The sequence below is a fragment of the Plecotus auritus genome (assembly GCF_963455305.1).
Source record: "Plecotus auritus genome assembly, chromosome: 7".
Lineage (NCBI taxonomy): Eukaryota > Metazoa > Chordata > Mammalia > Chiroptera > Vespertilionidae > Plecotus > Plecotus auritus.
The window spans coordinates 71,785,793-71,797,902 of NC_137774.1; the positions used below are offsets into that span (position 1 = coordinate 71,785,793).

The following is a 12,110-nucleotide window of genomic DNA, read 5'->3' on the forward strand; positions in this document are numbered from 1 at the left end:
TGCCTCCCGTACACCCCCTACTGGGGATCGAGCCCACAACCCAGGCATGTGCCCTTTGCCGGAATTGAACCTGGGACCCTTCATTCCACAGGCTGATGCTCTATCCACTGAGCCAAACCAGCCAGGGCTTTATTACCATTTTAATTCTGTATGTCCATGTTTCTCTCTCTTCCTGTTTTTTCTCATTACAGCAGTCCCTTTAGCATTTCTTGAAGTGCTGGTTTGGTGGTGATAAACTGTTAGTAATCTTGGTTTTAGATCCTTGCTTTTCATTACTTTGAATACCTCATGACATTCCCTTCTGGCCTGTAGGGTTTCTGATGAGAAATCAGCTGACAGCCTTATGGGAGCTCCTTTGTAGGTAACAAATTGCTTTTCTCTTGCTGCCTTTAATATTCTCTCTTTGTCTAATTTTTGGCATTTTAATTATAATGTATCTGGGCATGGGCCTGTTTGGGTTCTTCTTTTTTTTTAAATATATATTTTTATTGCTTTCAGAGAGGAAGGGAGAGGGAGAGAGAGAGATAGAAACATCAATGATGAGAGAGAATCATTGATTGACTGCCTCTTGCACACCCCCTACTGGAGATAAAGCCTGCATCCCCAGCATGTGCCCTTGACCGGAATCAAACTTGAGACCCTTCAGTCCGCAGGCCAGTGCTCTATCCACTGAGCCAAATTGGCTAGGGCTGTTTGGGTTCTTCTTGCTTGGGACTCTCTGTGCCTCATTGAACTTGTGTGATTTTTTCCTTCACCAGGTTAGGGAACTTTTCTGCCATTATTTCTTCAAACATGTTCTCTATCCCTTGCTCACTTTGTTCCCCTTCTGGCATTCTCATTATGCGAATATTGTTACGTTTCATGTTGTCCTACAGCTCCCTTAAGCTATCCTCCTATTTCTTCATTGTTTTTTCTTTTTGGTTTCTCTGATTGAGTAATTTTTTTCTACCCTGTCTTCTAATTCACTGATCTGATCCTCGGCTTCTCCTAATTTGCTGTGCATTCCTTCCAATGTGTTCTTTTTTTAAAAAAAAAAAATATTTTTATTGATTTCAGAGAGGAAGAGGGAGAGAGAGAAACATCAATGATGAGAGAGAATCATTGATTGGCTGCTTCCTGCACACCCCCCACTGGGGATGAGCCCACAACCCGGGAATGTGCCCTTGACCGTAATCAAACCTGGGACCCTTCAATCTGCAGGCCGATGCTCTATCCACCGAGCCAAACCAGCTAGGACTCCAATGTGTTCTTTGTTAGTGCTGTGTCATTTTTTATTTCCAACTTGTCTTTTTTCATAGTTACTATATCTTTTCTCATGCTTTTGGGCATATTTTCCATCATTATTCTGAACTCTATATCTGATAAATTTCTTATCTCCATTTTGTTTAGCTCTTCTTCTGGAGAATTCTCTTGTTTCATTTGGGGTTTGTTTTTTTCTCCCCATTTTGGCTGCCTGTTTGTGTTTGTGTTTATGTATTAGGTATATCTGTTACGACTCCTCATCTCTAGTGCAGGACAATGTCAGATGCTGTTTCTGACTGGCCCTGAATCACCTGTTTGGAGCTATCAGCAATCCACAGCTTGTGGCTTACTCTGCTGGGTCTGGTTGTCTTTGGAAAGGACCAAGATGTGCACCAGGGTCTGCTTTTCCTGGCCCTGGGCCCAGAAGGAGATCAGGCAAAGACTCAAAGCTTCCAGAGATCTGCCTCTGCCTGCAGTCTTAGGCCTCTGCCTAAGTTTGATTAGCCTCAGGCTATTGATCGAAGGGTGGGGCAAGAGATCTTCCAACAGGGTGGGGCAACTGCCTCCCCCCCAGGCAAAAACTGCCTGGGTAGCAAAGGTCCATGGAGAAAGATGTCCTCTGCAACATGAGGGAATGACTCAGCACAAGAAACTGGGGTGGCTGCCTTATAAGCTCCAGCCCCAGAACCCCCAACCTGGACTCTCCTCACACAGCTCCAGTCCACTCTACCCTCCTCTGCCAAAGCCCAAGGTGAGTGGCTGCACACGAAATTTTGTGCATTGGCCCTTTAAGGGGGTGCCTGCATTTTCAGCCATCTCTGGATGGTGGGCAGCAACCCTGCTGCTTTTCACAACCAGATGTTCTGTGGGCACCTTTCTCAGTTCTGGTGCTCTGGGCTGGGAAGCCCAGCTTGGGGTTTAGACCCCAGAGTTCTCAATGGGAACCCCCCACAGCTGAGATATCCCTCTGGACCTTCAGTTGCTGTCTGTGGAAGCCTGGCCAGCCCTTTTGCATCTCTGCACTTGATACCAGTTTCTGTGCAGGTTTCCACCTTACGTCCTTGGTTATCAGGGTTCTCTCCAGCTAGTCTTCAGTTGATTTTTCAGGGTGGTTTTTCTGTATTTTAGTTGTATTTCCAGTTTGGTCCTAGGAGTGTCAGTATAGCTTCCACTTACTCCACTGCCACTTTTAAGACCTCTATTTTACTTATTTATTTATTTTAAAAATGTACATTTTTGTTAATTTCAGAGAGGAAGGGAGAGGGAGAGAGAGATAGAAACATCAATGATGAGAGAGAATCATTGATTAGCTGCCTCCTGCATGTCCCACACTGGAGTTCGAGCCCGCAGCCCAGGCATGTGTCCTGCCTGGAAATTGAACTGTGACCTCCTGGTTCATAGGTCGATGCTCAACCACTGAGCCACATTGGCTGGGCAGTCTTTATTTTCTTGTATGACATAGGAATGTTCCCTGTGAGTTATAGAAAAAAATTACTAAGCAAGGAAATACAGCTTATCTTTAGAGCATTTAATATTTTTCCACTGTAAAAGGAGTTCATGTACATTGCAAACAATTTTGAAATGTAAGGAAAAATACATTGCTATTCTTACTACTTTTAACATTTTGAGATATTTTTCCAGTTATTTAAGGTGTTTTTTTAAGTTATGAGTAAATAAACTAAAATTAGTCAATAAATAAAAAATATGACTGGAGTCAAGAAGAGATGGAAGAAAAGTGGATTAAAAGCTAGATGTAATATCATTGTCCAAATAATACTGTGGTCTTTTTAAAAAAAAAAAAAACACCTTAGCTTGGAAAAAATAATTTTTGTTGAACTTATTAATTGGATTTTTGCTTTCTAACTAATAAGTTTTGTAAATAAAAAACATTTTAGAAATTCTTGAATTATTTTTGTAACACGTTGAAACTCCCAAATTCTTGTTTTGGAAACGCTGTGCCAGGCATCTAATTTTTATCAAGAATGGCGTATAGTACTTTCATTTTTAAGAGGTAACATTGCCATCTTGTGGTTTTCTAGAATATTGTTGAGGATTTAGATTTTGTTTTCATAACTGTTATGGGCCTAGGTTACATAATACTTTAGGACTCCATCTGGTCTGCAGGTGGGGACTTCCTACCCTAATGTGAAGTAAAATAGCAAACTACATGTAGAACACAATGTGTGTGCAACAGAAAATAAAGTGTTAAAGGTACAAATACAAGAGTATAAATAGCTGTGCATTCGAGTGGCAGGATTATGGGTGATTTACTACTATTTTGTTCAGATATTAGCAACATACAAAATATCTCAATACATAATTCATACTGCCCCTCTCCTTTGATGAAGAAACCAAGCCCAGGTGTGAGAAATTTGTTTATGATGTATAAAACTGGTTTTTATTCAAGTGACTCTGGGGACCTGAGTCATACCTATAAGGATTTTTTTTTTAACAACTTTATTTGGATATGATTTATATACCATACAGTTCCCCCATCTAAAGTGTACAATTCAATGTTTTGAGTGTATTCACAGTGGTGTGGAGTACAACCATCACTACAATCCATTTTACATTTTCATTACCCACAAAAGAACCCCCACACTCCTTAGCGTCACTCCCTGATTCCTCCCCTATGTTCTATGAAACCACTAATCTGCTTTCTGTCTCTATGGATTTGCCTTTTCTGGACATTTCATATGAATGAATCACACAATATGTGACCTTTTGTGTATGGCTTTTTTCACGAAGCATCATGTTTTTAAGGTTCATCCACATTGTAATATGTGTCAGAACTGTATTCCTTTATTGCTGAATAAATTCCATCGTACAGATAGACCACATGAGCAAGTGTTTCAGAGGGAGAACATGGTTTATGGATGGAACGAGCCAGTGCTGATCCTACATGGTGACCAAAGAGGAGAATGGTGTCTGCAGAGTTAAGGGGCAGCTAGCTGCCAGATGACCAGGGTGAAAAGGAAGGGATATATGGCTGTTCTTGCAAAATTAAATCATTAATTTTGATTAATGTTTTAAGGAGGGGGTTTTGTTTTAGGACACAGGAGCCCTGAAAACCTTGATCATCCAAATGCAAAGAAACAGCAGAGACACAGAGATTTGGTGACCAGAGAGAGCAGAACATGAATGGTGGAGAAAGGGCCTCCTGGCGGGGAGGGAGATGTGCCCAAGGAAATGGATGGAGACACTTCATTTTCTAAATCAGGATAAAATATGTGTACCCTCTTTATCCAGAAAGTGAGGAGTGATAAGAGCTTGTGAAGATATCTATCCCAAATGGATAAATTGTGAAACAGATAAAGTAAAATTCTGAGTCATGGAGGGATACCTTTATTCAATCAGATATTAGGTAAATGGGGCATTACTACATATAATTTGTTACAGATTTATTTATTTTTTTGGCGTGTGTGGTAAAATATACACACAAAAAAACTACAACTTAAATCATTTTAAAGTGTCCAATTCAGTGGCATTAAGTAGTTTCACAATGTTGTGCAGTCATAACCACCATCCATCTTTTTATCATCCCAAACATCATCCAGTATCCATTACACAACACTCCCATCCCCTATCCCCCACCCCCTGTCAACCACCATTTGACTTTCTCTTTCTCTCTCTCTCTCTTTAGTTTATGTATTTAATTTACCCAAATATAATTATTTATCTTCTGGTTTGTTGAAGCAATAAGTCAGACAACATTTGCCACAATAATGTCTGTCAAAGTGTCTGTCATAAAAACTCCTAGCAAAAGCGTCTGATTTTGCCATTCTTGTCCACTGTGTATTTCAGGGCAGCCAGCTTAACCTGCTTTTTCTTACACTTATTCTTCTTGGGGGTGGCGTAAGACTTCTTCCTTTTCTAAGCAGCACCACAAAGTTTCAATACAAGGTGAAGAGTGGACTCTTTGAATGTTGTAGTCAGACAATGAACGTCCATCTTCCAGTTGCTTGCCAGCAAAGATCAGTCTTTGCTGACCAGGAGGAATTCCTTCCTCATCCTAGTTCTTGGCCTTACATTTTCTGTTGTATCCAAGGGTTCAACCTCGAAAGTGATGGTCTTACCAGTTAGGATTTTCACAAAAATCTGCATATTGGCGAGGATTCCACCACAGATAGCAGATCAGCATTTTATTTTCTGTCTCTATAAACTTTGATCACTCTAGCTACATCATATACTAGTAAGTGGAATCATATAATATTTTCCTTTTTTGACTGGCTTATTTCATGTTAGACTTTTTCAATATGTAATTCTCATTTGCTATCCTTTTTACTTAATATTTTTGTTCCTTTCACTGGATTACCAGCCTTTTAATGCAGTCATCTGAGGGATTTAACATTTGTGTAGCATGGCACCTGGAGTTCAAAAGCACTTTGATGTTAGATATTTCAGAACCATTAGTATTATTCCATTCATCAAAAAGCTAAAATCCATGAGGTTCAGTCACTTGCCAAGAACTGCTGTGTAATAAATGATCTCTGATCTTACTAGCTTAAATAACAGTAGTTTATTGTTGATCAGGTAACAGATAAAACTGTAAAATTCTGAATCATGGAGTGGCTGGGCTGGGTCTCTACTGGTTTTCTCAGGCACCTTCATGTGACTATACCCAGCTGGAGGGTGGGCTAGGCTGAACAGTGCAAGATGGTCTTCCTCCATTCCTGGCAGTGCCCCTGTCCCCTGCATGTGGCCTCTCATACAGCTTCCTTCCCCATTTGCCTCAGGGCCATGTCCCAGGAGGGCAAGGCTTTCCACCCCCCACAGTGAGTTCCTGGCACACTCAAGTTACACAGCGAGGATCAATCTGGGCTGGAGGCCAGTCCAGATTCAAGACCACAGTGCAAAGGGCCTGCATAACTTTACAGGAGAATTTGTGGTCATTAAACAGTCTACAATTTAAGGGCCTTTAATGGTTGAGAATAGGAACTACCTATCAATCAAATTAAATTCTAGTCCACTGAGGCTTTTCCACAGCTGATGGTCAGCCATAGTTCAAGGTCTTTTGTTTTCCATTTCCTTTGAGACACAAGGTCCTGAATTTAAACCGCAGTTTGAGTTGAGAGGATTGCAGTGTCTCCTGACTCAGGCTCATGACAACGCACACAGTTCCATGGGAACGTGGGGTCTTTGCCATGCTGACCCTCGTTGGTCTTTGTTGGTCATGTCCACAAAGCTGACCTGGAGGAGGCCGGGCTTCGGCGTCTGATCCTCTGAGGCCAAGGCAGTTGGTGTGGGTGGGTCCCTGCGGCCTTCACGACCGACTGCCCAGTCCTGTAGGAATGTGCATGCTAGCTGGTCAGTGACCGCACCAATTTGGGTGGCCTGAGTGTCTGAAAGGCCTTCTGTGAAAGGGAGGGCCAGCTTCTCTGCGCTTTTTCATCCTGTCGGTGGAGGCCATAGGGAAGGCAGGAGCGCGGGCAGCTCACGGGGCACAGGGAGGACTTGGCGTTGGGGACCTGCCACTTTCGTTCAGGGACCGTTCAGAGACTGGGGAGTTTGGGAGCCATAGGGGCGGACTACGGGTGGAGGGACTCGCGGCGGAGCCAATCATACGCAGCGGGCGGTCTGTAGGCGGGGCCTCAACTGCTACCCTTTCCTGCCCAGAGCTGCCCTGCCCAGGGAGGTGCGGGTGCGGTGGCTTGTTGCTGCCTGGCCGTGTTCCCCGGGTCCCCGTCCCCCCCCCCCCCCCCCACCACCACCCCCTACCCCGCCTCCAGCGCTTTGTGGGGCGGGATGGACAGGGCGGAAAAGGCCCACATGGGAGAACCAGAGATTGGCTTGTCTGGGAGGAGCTGGACCGAGGAGAGGGGATGGGGTGAGGAATGACGCAGGAGGTTAGGCAGGGACTCCTACCAGATGTCCTGGTACCTGGAGGATTTATTTTCCTGGGTCTCGCCCATCCGGACCGGGCTTTGCTGCTGCCCGAGGCTGGGCAAGCATGGAGCACAGGGGCTTTGAGGGAAGCCCTGGGGAATGCAGGGACTCTGGGCCCCCGCACTTGGGTTGACCAGGGCTTGGGGAGCTAAATGAGGGCACCAGCCCAGGGAACTTCCTAGTAGGAAAGGGGAACCAGGAGGAATTGGAACCACAGAACTTGGGATGGGGATGACAGCTCACAGTGGGGAAGCCGAAATGTGAGGCGAGGCAGCAGTCTTGTTTCTGGACTGAGAAATGGGGAAGACCCACAATGTGCCCACCACCCCAGTCCCCCAAGAAGACAGAAAGACCACCCCACACTGATGTCCCTACCCAGGTCTCCAGGACACCCTGGTCCCCATAGTCCATTCTTTCTGCTTCTCCAGGCCAGAAGCCAAGGAGCCCTCAGTGACCACGGATCCTCTGGACAGCTTCACAGCCTGTCCCCGCCCCGCTGAGGCAGCGCCAGCACCAGCTCAAGCACAAGGTCACTGCCTTCATGGGGCCCTGGCATCTCCTGAGCGCTGGGTGGCCCCAGGCCTCCCGCCTGGGGTAGGCACAGGATCTAGTTGTGAGTCCAGAGAGTCACGCCTCTCAGGGCCAGGAACTCTGGTCTGCAGAGTGTCAGGGTGAAAGGGCGCTGGGAACTCTGGGAAGGTCAGTGACCTGAGCTCATGTCCCCAGTGCTTGTCTCTGATGCTTGGTGCTCAGGAACACCAGTGACTGTTATCCTGGACAAGGTATGCCAGGCGCCATGTGGGGTGGGCTCCAGATCTTCCTCAGCTAGCCTCCCAGCTCTGCCGCTTCATGGCTGTGCTGGTCGCCCTGGCATGCTCAGTGTCCTCATCTGTAACCTGGGTCAGTGAGAATGGCGGACTTTCATAACATGGGGCTGGAAGGTTAAATGGAAAAAACCATGAAACACGTCGCCCTGTGGGCCTCAGTTCATAGTAACTCACAGTTACCAGTATCTTAGTTCCCAGACAGTCCCTCCCAAACCACCCCCCCATCCCCAAGAGCCTTGTATTTGGCACATTCACACGTGGAGAAAGTGAGGTTTGGATGAGGGAGGTGACATATTCACTGTCGCCAAGAGAGGAACTGGCCAAGCAGAAGCACCAGCCTGGGTTTCTCCAGCTCCATTCGGGTCCTTGCCTAGCCTAGTGCCTCGTCTGCCCCACCTGCCCCCCAGATCCATTCTCCTGAGCCCAGGCTTCTCCACTGATGGGGATTTGCCTCCTCCCTTAGGACAGACACCCTGGACTGCCAGGTTCCTTGCCTGGGAGGAGGAGGAGAAATCCGACAACTCGGGCGTGAGTGTGGCCTGGGGGACAGGCCGTTGGTCCCGGAATGCCCCTGCCTGAGCCCAGTGAGCAGGAGAGCGGGAGTATGAAGACCGGCCAGGAGCCGTCCCCTGAGACTGGCACAGATGTCGTCCCCGCAGCCCCCACAGACCCCAACGAATACTTCAATCTGGTCCTGGTAACGGTCTGCACTGGGGACGGGGATGGCGTGGACTCCCTGCCCAAAGAAGTGCACTGTGCCATGTCCCTGGAGATGTCTGGCCCCGACACCCTGGGCAGAACCCTCCAGACCCTGCCAGCAGAGGAGCAGGGAGGGCCAGTCCAGCCAAGCCCCCAGGCCCTTGAGCAGAAATGCAGCCAGCCAGACACAGGTGAGTTCCCAGCCTGCTGACCCTGACCCTGCATGCTCAGACTTGGGCCTCCGTGCACGCCCCCTTTCCAGTGGGGTGACTTTGGCTGTCCCATCCCTGCTCCAAGCCAAGCATCCTTATCTCTAATTACAAACCTTTCCCAGGCTGGTATGTTCTTCATCACTGTCCAACCTCACTCCCCGCAACCCTCCCATCCACGTCCCTGGTGTCATGTTTACTCCATGTCAGCTAACCCAGCCCTCTCCTTGCTCTTAGCAGCCCCCAAGCCCCTGGAGTTCCTGAGGACCCCGTTCGGGGGCCGCCTCCTGGTGCTGGAGTCCTTCTTGTACAAGCAGGAGAAGGCTGTGGGGGACAAAGTGTACTGGAAATGCCGAGAGCACACTGAGCTGGGCTGCCGTGGCCGGGCCATCACCCGAGGCCCGCGGGCCACGGTAATGCGGGGCCACTGTCACGCCCCTGACGAGGAGGGCCTGGAGGCCCGGCGCCGGAAACAGAAGCTGCTGCGCAGCCCAGCCCTACCAGAAGGTTTGGGGACTCCCCAGATTTCCGGAGGCCAGGTGGAGGAGCCACTCAAGGGGGTAGGCCCAAGGCTGTGCCCTGAGGAGCCAGAGCCTGCCCCAGAGCAGAACTTCCGGCGAAGCCTGTCCATGCTGACCTTGCCTCTCAGGAGCTTGCCTCTCAAGAAACGCCGATTACTCATGTTTGGTGAGTGTCTCCCCACCCCAACTCCACTCTGGGACAGGCATGAACCCGTGGGCCCTTTCTTATGCCCAAATAGAAATGTGGGGTTCTACACATTTTATAAAATGTGTTCAAAGTTAAAACAACTTTCAAAAATATTAACGTGTCCCCATAGTCATTAAGCCCATAGGATAGAACCAGAGCTCCAAAACCAAGGTGTCCCAAGTCCGTGCGGAATTTTCTGACACAGCAGGGTCTGGTGTGGGGCCCAGAATCATGAGTTTTAATGGGCTCCATGTGATTCTGGCAACCCGGGCAGTTTGGGAAGGTCAGCCTGGTGGGAGAATTTTGAGCTATGGGTCCCAGGTTCAAGTTCCAGCCCCATCTCATGTAGCTGGGTAGCCTCAGAACATTTGCTGAATTTCTGCAGTTTGGGGGGCTTTGTCCTAGGATGGATCATAGTCTAAATGTCAGGGCGATTAGGTGTTTGACATGTGGGCAGTGCTCAGCACTGGCCCAGCATGTGGTGGCTCTGAGTAACTTGTAGATAGAATTTTTGTGCAGTTTTTATTACCCACAACTGGGTGGTGGGCTTGGTCCCAAAGGTTGGGTGCCTCCTAACCTGGAAAGGAGTCAACTACTGTTAAAACAACTGCTGTTCTGAGTACCCGGGGCAGGGCGAGAGAGAGGGGCTTGTTTTACATTGTGTATCTTATGGTACCATTTGTATTTTATGGCATGTGCAAGTATAAATCAAAAATTAGATAATATTTTCAAATAAACCCTAAGAAAAAGTATGGCCTGGAGTGAGTGAGGGCATAGGCTGTGGAGTCAGAGCCAGCTTGGACCACCTGGGCGTGTGATCTTGGGCATGGCCACCTCTCTGACCACCAGAAGAGGAACTGCAACGCCCCCTTGAGTTGCTGGGTGGGGGTTCCCTGGGATGCATTTGGACAGAGCACGCCTGGCCACACATTCCACTAGCAGCACTGCCTGACCCCTGTGACTGCTGGTTCCTTCTCCAACAGAGCGCCCGCCCTTCGAGTTCTTGAAGACCTGTTATGGGGGCAGCTTCCTGGTGCACAAGTCATTCCTGTACAAGCGAGAGAAGGCTGTGGGAGACAAGGTGTACTGGACGTGCCGAGACCACGTACTTCATGGCTGCCGCAGCCGGGCCATCACCCAGGGCCAGCGAGTGACCGTGATGCGTGGCCACTGCCATCCACCCGACATGGAGGGCCTGCAGGCCCGGCGGCAGCAGGAGAAGACCATGGAGACACAGAAGGCCAGGCCAGGTGGCCCTGGGGGCCAAGTGGACAAGCTGCTCCAAGGTGTGGACAGCCTGCTGTACCACAGGGGGCCCGGCACCCTGACTCTCACCAGGCCCCGTCCCAGAAAGCACGCGAAGCCACAGGCCCTGCAGGAATCTCCCACCAGGGACCAGGAAAAGGGCCTGGGTGAGTCCTTCATGCCCACTGGCCAGAGCTGGGGCCCCCTCAAGTCTTACATCCTGAGGGCCTGGGAGGCGGGAGGGGGTGGCATCAGGCCTGGCTCAGCCTTTGCTGACCACCTACCCCATTTCTCATAAGGAGGCCCTGAGTTCTTGAGGACCCCTTTGGGGGGCAGCTTCCTGGTGCACGAGTCCTTCCTCTACAGGCGGGAGAAGGCCGCTGGCAACAAGGTGTACTGGACATGCCGGGACCAGGCCCGCATGCGCTGCCGCAGCCGGGCCATCACCCAGGGCCAGCAGGTGACCGTGATGCGAGGCCACTGCCACCCCCCTGATCTGATGGGCCTGGAGACACTGAGGCAGCGGGAGAAACGCCCTGGTGTCGGCCAGAGGGGGAGTTCAGGTAAGACAGATGGGGAGCAGGCCTGGGCACAGGCAGGAGATCAGCCAGCCTTTCCTTTTTGACCCCCATGTCCCTTAATAAGCACCCTCCATACCTTACCAGGAGCACTCTGAAAGGAGCTATGGCCCTCTCCTCTTGCTTTTCCCTTTCCTTGCCTCTGCTCCTCCACCACCACCTCACCACATTCTCTGACCAGACTCGGGGTGACTCTAGGTAGTCCCACTCACTCAGGTGGTAGTCCTCACCCTCCTGCTTAGACCAGCCCAAGCTGCCTCCAAATCTCCACAGCACATGATCAACCCAGGCTTCCTTTCCTCTTCCTCCTCCCTTTTCTTTCTTAAGAATTCATAGATGAGCCCTGGCTGGTTTGGCTCGGTGGATAGAGCGTTGGCCTGTGGACTGAAAGGTCCCAGGTTCGATTCCGGTCAAGGGCATGTGCCAGGGTTGTGGTCTTGGTCCCCAGCAGGGGGCGTGCAGGTGGCAGCTGATCAATGATTCTCTCTCATCATTGATGTTTCTATCTCTCTCTCCCTCTCCCTTCCTCTCTGAAATCAATAAAAATATATTTTAAAAAAGAATTTATAGAGGAAGCTAATCGCACACTGCCAGTTTCTCACTTTTATGGTGTGACTGGATAATACAGTATTGAGTAACAAGTACATCCTGCAGACCACGTGATTAAAGACGGAAGGTGGTATTTTCATGTAATTAACCAACTACTCTCCTCCAGC

The 12,110-nt window shown here is 49.1% G+C and overlaps 1 protein-coding gene across 2 annotated transcripts in view; it reads left to right on the forward strand.

Annotated features, from left to right (window-relative positions):
* The window catches only part of FLYWCH1 (FLYWCH-type zinc finger 1), a 34,583-nt gene that overhangs the window by 12,188 nt on the left and 10,285 nt on the right, over window positions 1–12,110 (forward strand). The window contains exons 3-7 of one of the 2 annotated variants that reach the window (XM_080677691.1): window positions 7,557–7,657; window positions 8,419–8,845; window positions 9,101–9,550; window positions 10,555–10,983; window positions 11,116–11,379. In XM_080677691.1, the coding sequence (XP_080533817.1) occupies window positions 8,521–8,845; window positions 9,101–9,550; window positions 10,555–10,983; window positions 11,116–11,379 (1,468 nt within the window). In that variant the 5' untranslated portion in view covers window positions 7,557–7,657; window positions 8,419–8,520. The remainder of the gene's footprint in view (window positions 1–7,556; window positions 7,658–8,418; window positions 8,846–9,100; window positions 9,551–10,554; window positions 10,984–11,115; window positions 11,380–12,110) is intronic. The other variant, XM_080677692.1, reaches the window with a different exon arrangement.